This window comes from Dendrobates tinctorius, unplaced genomic scaffold (genome assembly GCF_039654945.1).
Source record: "Dendrobates tinctorius isolate UK_male_01 unplaced genomic scaffold, ASM3965494v1 ptg000009l, whole genome shotgun sequence".
In the NCBI taxonomy this organism is placed as follows: Eukaryota; Metazoa; Chordata; class Amphibia; order Anura; family Dendrobatidae; genus Dendrobates; species Dendrobates tinctorius.
In genome coordinates this window covers 25,761,909-25,779,869 of record NW_027361677.1, presented here as the reverse complement: position 1 = coordinate 25,779,869, position 17,961 = coordinate 25,761,909, and the positions used below count along the sequence as shown (strand labels likewise).

At 42.0% G+C, this 17,961-nt stretch overlaps 1 protein-coding gene across 2 annotated transcripts in view; it reads right to left on the bottom strand.

The window, feature by feature from the left end:
* The window catches only part of CDH13 (cadherin 13), an 834,102-nt gene that overhangs the window by 69,506 nt on the left and 746,635 nt on the right, over positions 1-17,961 (bottom strand). For both annotated transcript variants that reach the window (XM_073585096.1, XM_073585102.1), the window contains one exon: positions 2,751-2,893. In XM_073585096.1, the coding sequence (XP_073441197.1) occupies positions 2,751-2,893 (143 nt within the window). The remainder of the gene's footprint in view (positions 1-2,750; positions 2,894-17,961) is intronic.

Below are 17,961 nucleotides of genomic sequence, written 5' to 3'. Positions count from 1 at the left end.
GCGACAGAGAGGGACCAGAAGATCACGTACTGATTTCACAAACTCTTGCACTGATTAGAAGCACTTCTTCATATTAATCGGAGCAGGTTTCTGTTAGCAATGCAGGGGTTAAACTATTCAGTTTGGAGTCTCTGGAGGTTTCCTGCTTGGTTGGTCTCAGCTGTTCAGTATTGGCCACTCCCCTCTGCTATATATACTCACCTCTGGCAATCTGGATTGCCAGTGTTAGTCTTGTACTGCCAGGTGAGGATCGGAGGAATCATTTGTTGGTAGAGGCATTTTGGAGTGTTGATCTATGGCTGTTGCTTGTTGTTTTGGCTGTGTGCAGTTCCTCATCCTCTCCTACTTGGTTTTCCTTCCTTTTCTTTGGTAATTTCATTTATTCCTGTACATCCTTCCTTATTAGTCTAGTTTGTTTATAAACATTCACTTCCCTGGGTAGACAGATATATGGCTGATGCAGGAGTTCTGCAAGGTATGTGGCCCTGGCAACGTCACCATCAGAAGTAATCTGGAGAGCAGGGATAGCTATGGCGCCCCTAGTGTTAGGGACAAGGAAGGAGCCTCTGGCCTTGAATATTCCGACAACAGCGTTGTGACAGTAATTCTTTAATTCTCTTCCTTTTTTCATTCTCCCTCAATTTTGTAGGACCATGAATCCCAGTATTTTCTCTTTGTATAACACCGGTAAGCCATCAGCATGATTTCACTAGCGCAGACTCAACTTTCAAACAAGAGCCAAGCAGCGAGATTGAGGTCAGAACACCGTGGCAGCCCGATATAGAAAGTATTGATGAATATCCCTGCAGCTTACAGCAACTTGCTACATCATGCAAATTTACCAACACGGACAAAGACATTTGTATGCAAATAATATAAAGCTGCGCATCTGCAAAACTTCGACAAGCCCTCTGAGACCAAGCGTGACCCTGGTGAAATTACTTGACTCGACTTGCATTAATGATGCTGCAGATATGTGAGCCAAAATATAATATAAAAAAAAAAATTAACTGCAGAATAAACAAATCAGAGAGTGCACAATTCACGTCCTGGGGGCAAACTTCTGTTGGGAAAACTCCTGGTTTCTTAAAGGGATTTGTCATCAGACGGACTCCACTGAGTTTAGAAAGCTGCTAGATCAGTGCTCTCTGCACGTCTGATAGGATCCTAGAGCTTTGCAGTCAAATTATTTACTTCTTACATTCTCAACAGTCCTGGAGGTGGAGCGTTGACATATTTGCATAAAAATGGGTGTTTTTTGAAGTTTAAGGGAGTTTTCTAGCCAAAATGTATGTAACCTACTGGATTCCCATATTGGAGGGAAGGAACTTTCATGTCTCCCTATTCATTAACCCTTTGGTGGTTACGGTAGATCTGAGTCTGGATAATTTTTCAGAAGCTGAAGCTAATGCTATTGACACTTTCTAAAAAATTAGCAAATCTTTTTTGCCAGAATCAGAATTTGGGTTGTTTTGATTCACATGAATCCATCAAAATGGTGATCTTCCGAAGACCTGGAAGGGGTTAGAATTACAAAAGACAAAATAAACCCTTAATGCTCGCCATTCTTCACCTGTTCTTATCCCACCCCCTATGACTAAACGGCACATTGTATTATATATTGCAGTTCAGGCACGGCCTCTCCGCTTTTTAGAAGCAGAAGTCTTGAAATACGAAAGAATTCACTATAAAATAGAGAAAACTGTCTATTAAGTTTTTTTTCTCATAATCAAAACTGGAGTTATTCATGCACAAGTAGCACTTCAGCAAAGGTCACCCGTGTCACGGCATGGGTACGGAGATTCCTGGCGGGAGTTGATATGGAGGACACATAATTAGAGCTTAGTCCCAAAGTTTATAATTTCACAATTCTGGTGTGAATACTGAATGATGGGTGCGCAGCTTAAAGGTGAAGGTTACAGCTTAAATGAAACCTCTCATCTGGTTAAGGCAGGACAAAGCTGACACCACCTATGATATTGCAGCCATGCATATTTTCTCTGAAATGCAGTGGCGTTTCTGAGATTAGCACGTTGTAGGGACACTGGGGCAGAATCCCTGATTCCAGGGATGTCTCATTTACTGGGCTGCTTGATACAGTTTTGTTTTTTCTCCTGTAGATGTTGCAGTTCTCAGAATGCTGAGCTGCGTATAACCCCGCCCACACAGTCTGATTGGCAGTTTCCTGTGTACACTACATTGTCAGCTGACAATCAGTGGTGGGGGCGTGGCTACACAGATTAGCTGGACTAGTCTGCATGTGACACCTAGTCCTGTAGTGATAATGTCCTGCTGATAAAACTATTGAAACTACAGCACACAGCCTAACATGTGACACATCTCTGGAATCTTAAATTACGTAGCAAAACCTGCAAACAGTTTTCCCATAATCAAAACTCAATCCCTATCTGACCGCATTCCCTATGGGTCCTTGTCACAGTCCCGGATGGCCACTATTTAGCGTCCTTGTGTCACATTATTCTCCCCTATAAGAAGTGTTTGCTATGTACTTGATAAATATGCAAAATTGACGGTAGCACCTAAAATAAGATTACAGACGGAAAATTACAGGTGCGCATCCTTCATATGACCTTGAGCATGACCCTTAAAATATTACATAGTTTATACTTTCCAAAATCAAATTTTTAGGTGTTCCCCACCACTCACACTGCAAAAGGACTAAGGTATCTGCAAATTTGTGTTACTTTTAGTATATTTTTTATAGTGGACACAGGACGCTCAGTACTCACCATTGTCTATTGCAAGAACCAGAGAAGTATAAGTGCTGTTATGTACAAATGAGGATTCTCGGTCGAGTGGGGCCGCTGTGTTGACTGTTCCATTCACTGGGTTAATAGAGAGCCAGCCTGCATCATCCTTTAGCATGGAGAACCTGGAATGACAGAACAGACACATTTATACTTTTCTACAGAGTATCGAGAATGATGCAGCGTAATAACCAGCAATAAACCAAGAAGAAACCAGAAAAGGAGACTGAAGGATGAGAGCAGCCAGGGTGGCCATCATCGCTGTACAGCTGTCAGATGTCCAGTCTAATGTATCCTCATGGTCAGTCCCCATTTCTTTCCGACCAAAATAAGGGTACTTTGTTATGGTAAATATTTATATTTTGGTTTGATTAATATTTAGACAATTAAATCTACCTATATATATTTGATAATTTTGTATTTGTATTGTATTAAAGGAAAGGGCATTACAGCACCTATAGTGCTGATAGAATGCTTACGAAGAGGAACCTCCCACTAAAAACTGAATGTACAGCAAGATAGAAAATGTGAGAATTAAGACAGTTCATGAGCATAATAGGCTGACTATTGTGCAGGATGAGTGTTGAAAGCTTTTCTACACATTTTGAATAAAAGGACAAGCGTTAATGATCCTGGAGATGACCAGCTGTAAATATTTGGTGACAAGATGGAAGATAAGAGAGATGGAAAGGAACATTATTTAATTGCGCCTCGTTCATACCACTAATAGTTCTGTCCTCACTTCACATTTCCACATGGCACCGAGCCCCTCGTGTGGGTAGTAAAAGGAAAATGTAATCCTGCAAATGAGCTGGCTTCTATAAAACTAGACTGGATTATTATGTAGTAAAAACAAGACACTAGAGTGTAATGATTATAATATAAAACCACAAGTCATCCATCACGGGGGCAGCACGATATTACAAAGTAACCTTATGACTGAATATATTAGATGCAACGTTGGCAATCAGACTCCATAAATCTTCCTGCACTGTACAGACCACAATTACTGGAGTAAGAAAAGGTTGGCGTCAAGATAAAACAACTTTTATAACGCACTTTCAAAACAGTAGACAACTCATTATTGGTTTATCATCGATCAAGATTAAGAATGGTCTATCCATCCGCCTATCCAACCAACCAACAGATATCTCATGTCTGATGGAGACACACAACGATGGACACGTTACATCACCATCGAAAAATCCATATTGGTTCGACATTGATCAAGATTAAGAATGTTCTATCCATCCATGTATCCAACCAACCAACAGAGATATCTCATGTCTTGTGGAGACACACACAACAATGGACACATTACTTCACCATTCAAAAATCCATATTGGGTCGACATCGATCAAGATTAAGAATGATCTATCCATCTGTGTATCCAACCAACCAACAGAGATATCTCATGTCTTGTGGAGACACACACAACAATGGACACATTACTTCACCATTCAAAAATCCATATTGGGTCGACATCGATCAAGATTAAGAATGATCTATCCATCTGTGTATCCAACCAACCAACAGAGATATCTGATGTCTTATGGAGACACACACAATGATGGACACGTTACATCACCATCGAAAAATCCAACAAGGATGATGGTCTGTAGCCACAAATGTGGCCAAATGGAGTCATGTGAAATCCAGACCATCTTATGTTTGGTCATCGGTCAACCTCATTTTCCACCAGTCTTGATCAATACTCAAGTTCTACACACACAACAATGGACAAATTACTTCACCATTCAAAAATCCATATTGGGTCGACATCGATCAAGATTAAGAATGGTCTATCCATCCATGTATCCAACCAACCAACAGAGATATCTCATGTCTTGAGGAGACACACACAACAATGGACACATTACTTCACCATTCAAAAATCCATATTGGGTCGACATCGATCAAGATTAAGAATGGGCTATCCAACCAAAAGAGATATCTCATGTCTTGTGGAGACAAACAACAATGGACACGTTACATCATCATTGAAAAATCCATATTGGGTCGACATCGATCAAGATTAAGAATGGGCTATCCAACCAAAAGAGATATCTCATGTCTTGTGGAGACAAACAACAATGGACACGTTACATCATCATTGAAAAATCCATATTGGGTCGACATTGATCAAGATTAAGAATGGGCTATCCATCCGTGTATCCAACCAACCAACAGAGACATCTCATGTCTTATGGAGACACACAATGATGGACACGTTACATCACCATCGAAAAATCCACATTGGGTCGACATTGAACAAGATTAAGAATGGTCTATCCATCCATGTATCCAACCAACAGAGATATCTCATGTCTTGTGGAGACACACACAACAATGGACACATTACTTCACCATTCAAAAATCCATATTGGGTCGACATCGATCAAGATTAAGAATGATCTATCCATCCGTGTATCCAACCAACCAACAGACATATCTGATGTCTTATGGAGACACACAACGATGGACACGTTACATCACCATCGAAAAATCCAACAAGGCTGATGGTCTGTAGCCACAAATGTGGCCAAATGGAGTCATGTGAAATCCAGACCATCTTATGTTTGGTCATCGGTCAACCTCATTTTCCACCAGTCTTGATCAATACTCAAGTTCTAGCCTTAGAAGCCACCATATTCCTTATTGTGCCAAGTTGCCTGACAACTGGGTGATGCTGACCATCAACTGGTTTATAAATAGACTGAGATAACTTGAGGCTGATGTGTCATTAGTCATCATACCAAGTGATAAGATGAATTTGAGGAACAAAAATCTCAAAAAAATTGAAGTTGGAAGGAGAAGATGACCAGAAGTGTTGATAGTGGAAGCAGTAGCACCCTTCGTCACAAAAGGGGGCTTTGCCATGTATTACAACATCAGCTTTATAAATGGCACATGGTAGGAGGAAATTATGGCCAAAAAACTTTAAACTTCTCCTCCAAAGGTCATCTATGGTTAGATCTTGACTATAGAGTAACCAATGGATAGGCTGCACATACTGTAAGTGACGATATCGTAGTTTCACAAAAGTTAGACATATATCAATCTGCAGTGTTGCATCCATTGGACACCATTGAACCTCTCCATCACTTTTGATATTTTTCAAAATATCAGCCTTCATATCAAATTCACAAAATAATATTTATGTATGGAAGTCCTTACCTATGAAGTCTCGGGTCGTTGCAATTTTGGAGTTTTACTAAAACAATTGAAAACACTTATAAAAACACATTAGCTACAGACATAGAAAAGCTCAGCACAACAAGATGAAAGACAAGGATCAATCAGATTTTGTAAGTTGTTTTTGACGGGTTTATCTAAGATCGGAAAGCTGGTGGCCAGCTTCAGCCATAAGGTCAGAGAGAAAGCTCTAGTCAGCCGGGCAGAAGACCAAACAAATCATGGATTTGTATTTTAAAAAGAGAAAATGGCAATCAGACTTGGCCAACATGTTAGAAAAAGGAGGGGGAACCAAAGACAGCAAAGTGAAACATATTGAACATATTCAGTTCACCGGCAATAGGAAGAGCGGCGGCCAAATTATTGTTGAATTATGGGCATTGGCCAATTTAATTAGTAATTTTTTCCACAGCTTGTGGGCAACAGAGCCAGAGAAGTCGAGTCTTTGTTTTGCTTTGGGTTGTATTTTTTTTTACCATTAAGAAGAATCAGGTCATGATCACACGAGGATGTAAAGAAGACGAGATACTTTACGAAGAGCATCAATCAATAAAAAAAAAAAGCACTATGAGTCAAGAACGGCGTAGATTAGAGGTTTCGAATTCTCCAGGTGATGAAGGAATAATGTTATCGCTGTCCATGAAGAGCAGACACGTCAACTATGACACTGACTATGATGTCAAGTTTTTGGTAATAGGACAAAAATGGAGAAAGCCCAAGCAAAAAAATATGAAGAGACCCAAATGAGGACATTGCAGGATGGTGTTGGGATTTTGTACCCAGAATCAGTGCCATATATAATATATAAAAGAAAGGCGCTACATAGCAACAATTAAAATAGGACCTGATTAAGGTGCATAGTTTAGGAAGAAGGGTCAGGTGCTGTCCCCCGATGCCATTTATAAGAACCTTAGACCAGGTTCTCTACATCTTCTGGAGTCCTTCACATGTTCATCCTATTCATTGGCAAAAAAACGAGAGAACCAAACAGCCTAGAACCTTTTTTTTTCCAATGAATTTCCATTGGCTGCCTCTATTTTTTATACATGCAGAAAAGGGAAACACCTGAAAATAGTCAGGGAGCAAAACATCAGGCACCAAAGCAGAGCAACTGGTTAACATCTTGCTACCAGTGATGTCATTAATCACATGTAGAGAATGTATCTGTGATGTCATTCGTGACACATTAGGCATAATACTCCTGATATCATCTGTGACATGTTGGCATCTTATAACCCGTAAGTTTGAAATGATCGGGAAGGAGATATCTCTCCTGCGCTGCTGCTGATGAATCCACAATGGTTTCCAAGGGATAAAAATGTATTAACCAGATTTAAAGGGTGAATGCGTTTTGAGATTTTACAGGACCTTTTCATCAGGACAGAAATGGATGAGGTTACCTTGTTACCAGTGATGTCATCACCAGTGACAAATCAGCATCCTGTTACCAGTGATGTCATCACCAGTGATAAATCAGCATCCTGTTACCAGTGATGTCATCACCAGTGACAAATCAGCATCCTGCTACCAGTGATGTCATCACCAGTGACAAATCAGCATCCTGCTACCAGTGATGTCATCATCAGTGACAAATCAGCATCCTGTTACCAGTGATGTCATCACCAGTGACAAATCAGCAACCTGTTACCAGTGATGTCATCACCAGTGACAAATCAGCATCCTGCTACCAGTGATGTCATCACCAGTCATAAATCAGCATCCTGTTACCAGTGATGTCATCACCAGTGATAAATCAGCATCCTGTTACCAGTGATGTCATCACCAGTGACAAATCAGCATCCTGCTACCAGTGATGTCATCACCAGTGACAAATCAGCATCCTGCTACCAGTGATGTCATCATCAGTGACAAATCAGCATCCTGTTACCAGTGATGTCATCACCAGTGACAAATCAGCAACCTGTTACCAGTGATGTCATCACCAGTGACAAATCAGCATCCTGCTACCAGTGATGTCATCACCAGTCATAAATCAGCATCCTGTTACCAGTGATGTCATCACCAGTGATAAATCAGCATCCTGTTACCAGTGATGTCATCACCAGTGACAAATCAGCATCCTGTTACCAGTGATGTCATCACCAGTGACAAATAAGCATCCTGCTACCAGTGATGTCATCACGAGTGACAAATCAGCATCCTGTTGCCAGTGATGTCATCACCAGTGACAAATCAGCATCCTGTTGCCAGTGATGTCATCACCAGTGTCTAATCAGCATCCTGTTACCAGTGATGTCATCACCAGTGAGAAATCAACATCCTGCTACCTGTGATGTCATCACCAGTGACAAATCAGCATCCTGTTACCAGTGATGTCATCACCAGTGACAAATAAGCATCCTGCTACCAGTGATGTCATCACGAATGACAAATCAGCATCCTGCTACCAGTGATGTCATCACCAGTGACAAATCAGCATCCTGTTGCCAGTGATGTCATCACCAGTGTCTAATCAGCATCCTGTTACCAGTGATGTCATCACCAGTGAGAAATCAACATCCTGCTACCTGTGATGTCATCACCAGTGACAAATCAGCATCCTGTAACCAGTGATGTCATCACCAGTGACAAATAAGCATCCTGCTAACAGTGATGTCATCACGAGTGACAAATCAGCATCCTGTTACCAGTGATGTCATCACCAGTGACAAATCAGCAACCTGTTACCAGTGATGTCATCACCAGTGACAAATCAGCATCCTGCTACCAGTGATGTCATCACCAGTCATAAATCAGCATCCTGTTACCAGTGATGTCATCACCAGTGATAAATCAGCATCCTGTTACCAGTGATGTCATCACCAGTGACAAATCAGCATCCTGCTACCAGTGATGTCATCACCAGTGACAAATCAGCATCCTGCTACCAGTGATGTCATCATCAGTGACAAATCAGCATCCTGTTACCAGTGATGTCATCACCAGTGACAAATCAGCAACCTGTTACCAGTGATGTCATCACCAGTGACAAATCAGCATCCTGCTACCAGTGATGTCATCACCAGTCATAAATCAGCATCCTGTTACCAGTGATGTCATCACCAGTGATAAATCAGCATCCTGTTACCAGTGATGTCATCACCAGTGACAAATCAGCATCCTGTTACCAGTGATGTCATCACCAGTGACAAATAAGCATCCTGCTACCAGTGATGTCATCACGAGTGACAAATCAGCATCCTGTTGCCAGTGATGTCATCACCAGTGACAAATCAGCATCCTGTTGCCAGTGATGTCATCACCAGTGTCTAATCAGCATCCTGTTACCAGTGATGTCATCACCAGTGAGAAATCAACATCCTGCTACCTGTGATGTCATCACCAGTGACAAATCAGCATCCTGTTACCAGTGATGTCATCACCAGTGACAAATAAGCATCCTGCTACCAGTGATGTCATCACGAGTGACAAATCAGCATCCTGCTACCAGTGATGTCATCACCAGTGACAAATCAGCATCCTGTTGCCAGTGATGTCATCACCAGTGTCTAATCAGCATCCTGTTACCAGTGATGTCATCACCAGTGAGAAATCAACATCCTGCTACCTGTGATGTCATCACCAGTGACAAATCAGCATCCTGTAACCAGTGATGTCATCACCAGTGACAAATAAGCATCCTGCTAACAGTGATGTCATCACGAGTGACAAATCAGCATCCTGTTACCAGTGATGTCATCACCAGTGACAAATCAGCATCCTGCTACCAGTGATGTCATCACCAGTGACAAATCAGCATCCTTTTGCCAGTGATGTCATCACCAGTGAGAAATCAGCATCCTGCTACCAGTGACGTCATCACCAGTGACAAATCAGCATCCTGCTACCAGTGATGTCATCACCAGTGACAAATCAGCATCCTGTTGCCAGTGATGTCATCACCAGTGTCTAATCAGCATCCTGTTACCAGTGATGTCATCACCAGTGAGAAATCAACATCCTGCTACCTGTGATGTCATCACCAGTGATAAATCAGCATCCTGTTACCAGTGATGTCATCACCAGTGACAAATAAGCATCCTGCTACCAGTGATATCATCACGAGTGACAAATCAGCATCCTGCTACCAGTGATGTCATCACCAGTGACAAATCAGCATCCTGTTGCCAGTGATGTCATCACCAGTGTCTAATCAGCATCCTGTTACCAGTGATGTCATCACCAGTGAGAAATCAACATCCTGCTACCTGTGATGTCATCACCAGTGACAAATCAGCATCCTGTTACCAGTGATGTCATCACCAGTGACAAATAAGCATCCTGCTACCAGTGATGTCATCACGAGTGACAAATCAGCATCCTGTTACCAGTGATGTCATCACCAGTGACAAATCAGCATCCTGCTACCAGTGATGTCATCACCAGTGACAAATCAGCATCCTTTTGCCAGTGATGTCATCACCAGTGAGAAATCAGCATCCTGCTACCAGTGATGTCATCACCAGTGACAAATCAGCATCCTGTTGCCAGTGATGTCATCACCAGTGAGAAATCAGCATCCTGCTACCAGTGATGTCATCACCAGTGACAAATCAGCATCCTGTTACCAGTGATGTCATCACCAGTGACAAATCAGCATCCTGCTGCCTGTGATGTCATCAGTGGCTCATTAGCATGTTTTTTTTACAAGTGATGTCATCAGTAAAATAAATTGTTAATGACAAATAGCCCACAAAAATGGCGTTCCCATAACGAGCAGGCACATGGGGGGGAACATCTTCCGTCTGCGGTATTACCATCTGTTTTCCTTCTCTCTCTGTTTTGTCAGGCGACATTTGACTGCCGATTCTTAGACTGACAATAATTACTCCATGTCTTTCTCCGTGACTTAAACACAGAGATTACCATTTATTTTGTAGCAAGTTTTTCTTCAAAGAATCCTAAAACAATGCTCAATTATTCTCTCAAATCCTGTCCTTGAAAGGAAAGACACACGGCTAATGAAATCATAAGAACGGTAAGCATCCCCCTGTCATGCTCCTCTGCCATCAGCGACAAAAACCACAGGCGCGTTTACCAAAATCCCTCACTGTCTTTTTTTGTCGGTGTGACACGATGGGTTTTTTTTCACGAAAGAATGGATTTCATTTACCATTTTCCAGCTCAATGTACTCACTCATCTATAGCAACCCTTTATTAGGACCATGAGCGGCAAATAATAGGTGATGCGCCCTGGGTTTTTTCCCCGGAACGCAAAGAATAATTAGAAATTTTAATTTCTGTTCTTTGTGCTGTTCTCTATGCCAAAATATCAGTAAGTCAAAAGAATTTAGAGGCAATGGACGGGAGTCACTGCAAATGCAATGAAGATGAGTCAAAGCAATGAAGATGGGTCAACGCAATGGACAGGGGTCAATACAAACACAATGGAGGTGGATCAGGTGGGTAAACGCAATGGACAGGGGTCAACACAATGGACAGGTGTTAATGTAAATGCAATGTAGGTGGGTCAACCCAATGGATGTGGATAAATGCAATGGAAGAGGGTCAATGTAATGGACAGGTGTAAATGCAAGCACAATGGAAGTGGATCAAAGCAATGGACGTGGGTCAAGTCAATGAACAGGATCAATGCAAATGCAATGGTGGTGGATCAGGTGGGTAAATTAAATGGACAGGGGTCACCACAATAGACAGGTGTCAATACAAAGGAGGTGGTTCAGGTGGGTCAACACAATGGACATGGTAAACGCAATGGAGGTGGGTCAGGTGGATAAATGCAATGGACAAGGGTCACCACAATAGACAGGTGTCAATGCAAATGCAATGGAGGTGGGTCAACAGAATGGACATGGTAAACACAATGGACGAGGGTCAGCGCGCAATGGATGGGGGTCAATGCAATGGAGATGGGTCAACACAATGGATGGGAATCAATGCAAACGCAATGGAGGTGGGTCAACACAATGGATGTGAGACAATACAAATACAATGGAGGTGAATCAAAGCAATGTATGCGGGTCAACACAATGGACATTAATGGGAGACATCAATAAGGTGTTCACATTAATAAATGCCTCCCCGGTGGGGTCATTTTACCACGTGCGGCTCTGCCCCCTTACAAGCAGGGGAGCACGTACGTAGTAGGTACAGTATGCCACCAGGAACTGCGGTGCGCACACAGACCAGGAACCAGGAGCACCCGGGGCCGGGCAGTGAGTAAGCTGGTGCATGGTGGAACGAGGGGAACCATGTAGAGGTGCCTGCAGATGCTACACCATCTAAAGAGTATGGGTGCTTTAAGGTTTAGTGATGTGTGATGACGGAAGGCTAAACCATTTGGTCCACTAAGAGAGTCACTGGAAAAAAGTTCCTGGTGACCATGATAGAAAAGTTTCAGAACACAAATATCTTTGTAGTTTTATATATATATATGGGTTTGCGAAGGTTGGTAGGCGTATCCATGCTTACCCTTGTTTAACACCCAAAAAGGACCTAAAGTGGACAAGTGAGCAATGGTAGTAGGTGACCTAGTCTGATGAACAACAGTTAACATTATGTAGCCAGTCGGGTGCTTGTGTAACTTTCCTGGGGTAGAGGTGATACCAGGATGGTCTATGAGAAAACAGTGTGATGGGGCAATGTTCTGCTGGAAACACTGCATTCTGATCTTCATGTGCCTGTGACCACCAACCTAAACATTTTACCGGTCGAGCGAGCGACAGTGGACCAAACAGCAGTTGCCTCTTTCAGAAGGAAAATACATCTGCCATGCTGCAAAAACTGTCCGGGAATGGAGGAACGAGACAAAGTGGTCAAGGTGATGGCTTGTCTCCAAATTCTACTGATTTCAGTCTGGTTTATTATCAGTGGGACATGCTGAGAAATGAGTACAATCCACTTTGGCCGCACCAAGCATCTTATAGGATCTGCTGCTAATGTACTGGTGACAGATAACACGGGAGCCTCAGAGATCTTGGGACAGAACACAAAGAGACCTACGCTATAATAACCAAGTGGCTTTATTATTATGGCTGATGAATATATCTACACTGTCAAAGATCCATTGAATATCCTTTTTTTGGACCAATCTTTAGACTTTTTTTTTCTTCTGCATTTATAATTTATAGCATTTCTACGGAGGATAGACAGATTTATATGCAATAAACACGGCTCGTTTTGCCATTAAGGACTGTAAGAAGCTATAAAACTATAATTCCATATTTCCATTACATCTTATTGACTAAATAACAATAAAATATCGTCTTTACATCCGTGACTTGAATTACAATTTTGTAAAAAATCATATATCGCATGCATAACAAGCCCTTTTTACTGGCATAGGTGGTAATGAAAAAAAAAATCCAAGATGTGGTTCTGTCAATTATTCCATGTTTTATAAGGCTTTCCGGTTATTTTACTGCCATATAAACAACCTGGTGATTGGTGTCATGCCCATTTTTATCGTCAATACTTTGTTCCAGACTCTAATCTTCTCGGATTTACTTCGCGGTAATATTTCGTTAGTAGATAATTGTCCAATCTACTCCCTGTGCCGATGCTTTGTGTAATTTTATCTGCTTGTCTTTATGTAGCTTTCGTCGCGCACATGCATATGGACATCTTGGGTCTCATTGGAGGTACTGCCTATATTAGGGTTGGAGTCCTGATGTTCATTTTTTTGCTCCTTTTTGGGATTTTGAGGGCAAAAACGCCCAAAATAAGTGCATTTTAAAGGGGTTGTACCCTTTGACATAGTGTTTAGCCCAAGCCAGAGTTTGTTAACAAACCGTGTCATACTCACCTTACCTGGATCCACCGGCAAGTCCCGGTGTCTGGCATTGACATTATGTCCACAGCCAATCAATGACTTGAGTAGTTATGAACTACTTAGCTCATTAATTGGCTGCTACACTGTCAACTTGACATAAGCGTCTCAGCCAATGCCAGAATTGGAGAGCAATGTGGGAGACTCACTGGTGGATCTGGCGAAGTTGAAGACGGCAAAGGTAAAGACAGTTCATTTTGTTATTTTTTTTATCAAATTGCATCTAGGGCCAAAAATCTTTCTGAAATGGAACAATCATTTTAAGTTAAAAGAAAATGCCACCAAAAGGTGGACAACCCTAGAAGGTACAAGTCCTAACAAATGGTGGACTAAGGGTTCTTGAGCTCACAAAGAATGATCCTGAGGACCTTCCCTATTCTACATAACACATGGGCATAACTACTAATAGCAAAGCAATTCTTATGAATGAGACCTTAGTGGCAAATGATTGGCACCAAAGTCATCTCCAAGTGTTGATGCCTTCTGCTAGATTCATTGGAGGTTCCTCTTCTGTTCTTTGTCCTAGTTCTACCTTGGTCTCAAGACAACCTCATGGTAAGTCATAACATAATACAGGTTTGGTGAAGATGGATAGTTTTTGCTTTTGTGCTCTCTTACTGTTCTGGAAGGTAGGACACCACTGCAAAAGAACACAAACGGAGTCCATGCTCGACTCGAAAGGTTTCATCAAGGACACTGCATGGAAACCCGTCAAAGGCATGGGGAATATTGCATCAGTGTCCTTACAGATTGAGAATAACCTAAGTACAGATTATTAAGATATCCCATTTCCTTGCCGATCAAGTGCCAGGAATGAATAAAAAAACAAACAAACAAACTTATTTTTGCAGTTTTAATTGATAGCACAAGAAAGGTTTTCTCATTTCCTACCAGTAGATCTATACACAATGCTTGCAGATAACATTCAGCTGAATGGATTGATTAAAGGCATTTGTAAGTGTGCCGATCCAAGCAAAAGCAGACAAAGAAACGGTATATAAGAAATAAGAACCTCACACACAAGGTCCGTCCATTTTTACTTAATGCAACTGAAAAGATTGAGTGTTTTCTTACAAAATAAAGTAGAAATGTGTCGGCTTGGGGACGAGAGACAATTCTTGATAAAATAACTGGTTCTCCTTATCTGCTAAGACCAAAGGCAGATCAGTGCTGATAGCTGCTATTATTTGCAGCCCGGCTGAAATGGAAACACTAGATTGGAAATCATTTTCAGTTGTAAAACAGAAGTCGGAGTTTATTGTTTCAGAGTTTATAGTCTATGGATGTGTTTTTTTAACAGGTAAAAATGTCAGTTTGTGGTGAGGAAAGCAATGAATTTACATTTGTCACTCTTTTGAAAATTCTCTCAAAAAGTTGCACTTACTTGATCCATACTTTCCAGTTCTATTAATCCATTCTTCAACATATGAAGATCCCGGAAAAATGGTTATGACCCACCCAGGTACCTGTACGAGAATGAGTAGAGTGCCAGCTCTCCCTATACAAAAAGCAGGTCATTTTCCCTCTGCAGAAAGTGGGAGTAGGTCATTGTCCCTCTACAGGAAGTGGGAGTAGGTTATTGTCTCTCTACAGGAAGTGGGAGTAGGTTATTGTCTCTCTACAGGAAGTGGGAGAAGGTCTTTGTCTCTCTACAGGAAGTGGGAGTAGGTCTTTGTCTCTCTACAGGAAGTGGGAGTAGGTCTTTGTCTCTCTACAGGAAGTGGGAGTAGGTCATTGTCCCTCTACAGGAAGCAGGAGAAGGTTGTTGTTTCTCTACAGGAAATTGGAGTGGGTAACTGTCTCTCTATAGGAAGTTGGAGTGAGTCATTGTCTATTTACAGGAAGTGGAAGTGGGTCATTGTCCCTCTACAGGAAGTGGGAGTAGGTTATTGTCCCTCTACAGGAAGTGGGAGTAGGTTATTGTCTCTCTACAGGAAGTGGGAGTAGGTTATTGTCTCTCTACAGGAAGTGGGAGAAGGTCTTTGTCTCTCTACAGGAAGTGGGAGTAGGTCTTTGTCTCTCTACAGGAAGTGGGAGTAGGTCTTTGTCTCTCTACAGGAAGTGGGAGTAGGTCATTGTCCCTCTACAGGAAGCAGGAGAAGGTTGTTGTTTCTCTACAGGAAATTGGAGTGGGTAACTGTCTCTCTATAGGAAGTTGGAGTGAGTCATTGTCTATTTACAGGAAGTGGAAGTGGGTCATTGTCTCAATACAGGAAGCAGGAGAAGGTACTTGTTTTTCTACAGGAAGTGGGAGCTGGTCATGGTCCCTCAACAGAAAGTGGAAGTGGGTATTTGGCCTTATAGAGGAAGTGAGTCATTGTCGTTGAGCAACAGTAAGCATGCAGCCAACCATCAGATACATAGGTGTTCGTCTCATGTCAGTCAGATTAGTCAAGATCTGACTTCACCAAAATTAAAAAATTTTGGGCAGAGCTGTTTAGGTACAGTGGTTTCATTGGTGGAAAGGACCCATGAACCTCTCCTTACATCCATACTATCGTATCTTATCATTTAACTTTCTTTGAAGCAGAAGACTCATCTACTCATAGGTCCATGACATAAAATCATAACATCAGGATTTTGCAACTCACAGAGGGAAAGTATTTTCTCCAGGACGGAAATAAATACTGTAGGTGCTAGAAACTACGATGTACATTTGCCAGTTGGATCAATAGAAATTCAGAATGATAGTGGGCTGTACATCCAAAAATCAGGATGAAAGCAGCAGGAAAGCACTTACTAAAGCAGCTGGTAGTGGATGCATTCAGCTCCTGTGTCTCTTACCATTTATAGGGCTGCACATTGGCTGTCCATAGTATTCGTGCGAGGTGTAGCTGTAAAGATGCACTAAGGGGCGGCACAGGATAAAGCAACATCAGGGCTGATGAGCAGATTAAAGAAATAGCATGATCTAACTACTACTTTAGATGGAATGTGTCATTAGGAAATTAACTATTGTTTAAAGGGAACCTGTTATGGGGGGTTAATCTGCAGTTTAATAGGATTCTGAACCTGCCCAGTGCCGGTTCTGCTCTGGGTATAAAGAGCGGCATCTGTAACTGCGCACCCAGCACTGACTGACAGCCGGCTCTAAAGCTGCGTGAACTGTCTATCAGGGCTGGGGGCGCATCTACAACCGCCGCTCTGTATACACTGAATGATGTAAAGCTACGAAAGTGAAATGGTTGTCACAAGATCAATACTAATCCTAAAAGAGTGCACAGTAAAATCCTAGACTCCAACTAGCCTGCATCAACCTTGGTTTAAATAAAGGGCTAAATCAGAATAAAAACTTGATAATATCACAGACTGCCTACTAGGTACCCACGGTACGTATGTGTCCTGTGCAGTGCGGACGAATGGGGTTCGCAGCGTCCGGGTACAGAGACGGGATGGCACGCGACCGCCGTCAAACAGGACCTGCGGCATGTGGATGAAGCGTTAATCAGCAGGTCCAAGCAAAGGAAGTTGATGCAGCTTGTAGAAAGCACAGGAGTTTGCAAAGATGAATGCAACTGAAAGAACTAGATGGGGCAAACTCCAAAGCACAAAGTAACAGAATTGAAAGCTTAGTTAACACTCAGGCAATTGTTTGTCTAAATTGGCCTTAAAAGTAGGGTCGAAATGACCCCATGACCTCAATCGGGCTCGTGAAGATGAGGGGACCAACGACGCCAGCATAAACTTCAACTGGATGTGTGTCCTCGGCCATCAGGTAGAAGGAGGTGCCATTTGAAACCAGTCTCTGTTTTGGACAAGACCCTAACAGGATACATATACAGTATATATAAAAGGGTTTAGTTAATTGGACAATCCCTTTAAGACCAGAACTGGTGGTTGATTTTTTTATCTGCTGCAAATGAAACAAATACAAATGGGAGTTATAATAGATAATGAATTACTCTCTGCTGTTAGAATATTATCACTGTCTACATCAGATATACCAACCCGGCTCCGCGCCTATCTCTTCTTCAATTTTCTATGTGGCCAGTTAAACGAATATTAATGAAATGGAGTTGGCGCCAGTTATACAACCTGGGAGGCTGGAGAATTCTTCAAAGGGAGAAAAAAAATTGACTTGGTTGCTAAGTTAATGAAGTTTAAATCAGGTTATGGCCCTGAGGCAGACAGCATGTGTAATCGGCAACGGCCCTATGATGATGACGCCTGTGTCAGGGCTGAAAAGGATGCTACGCACTGAATTGACTA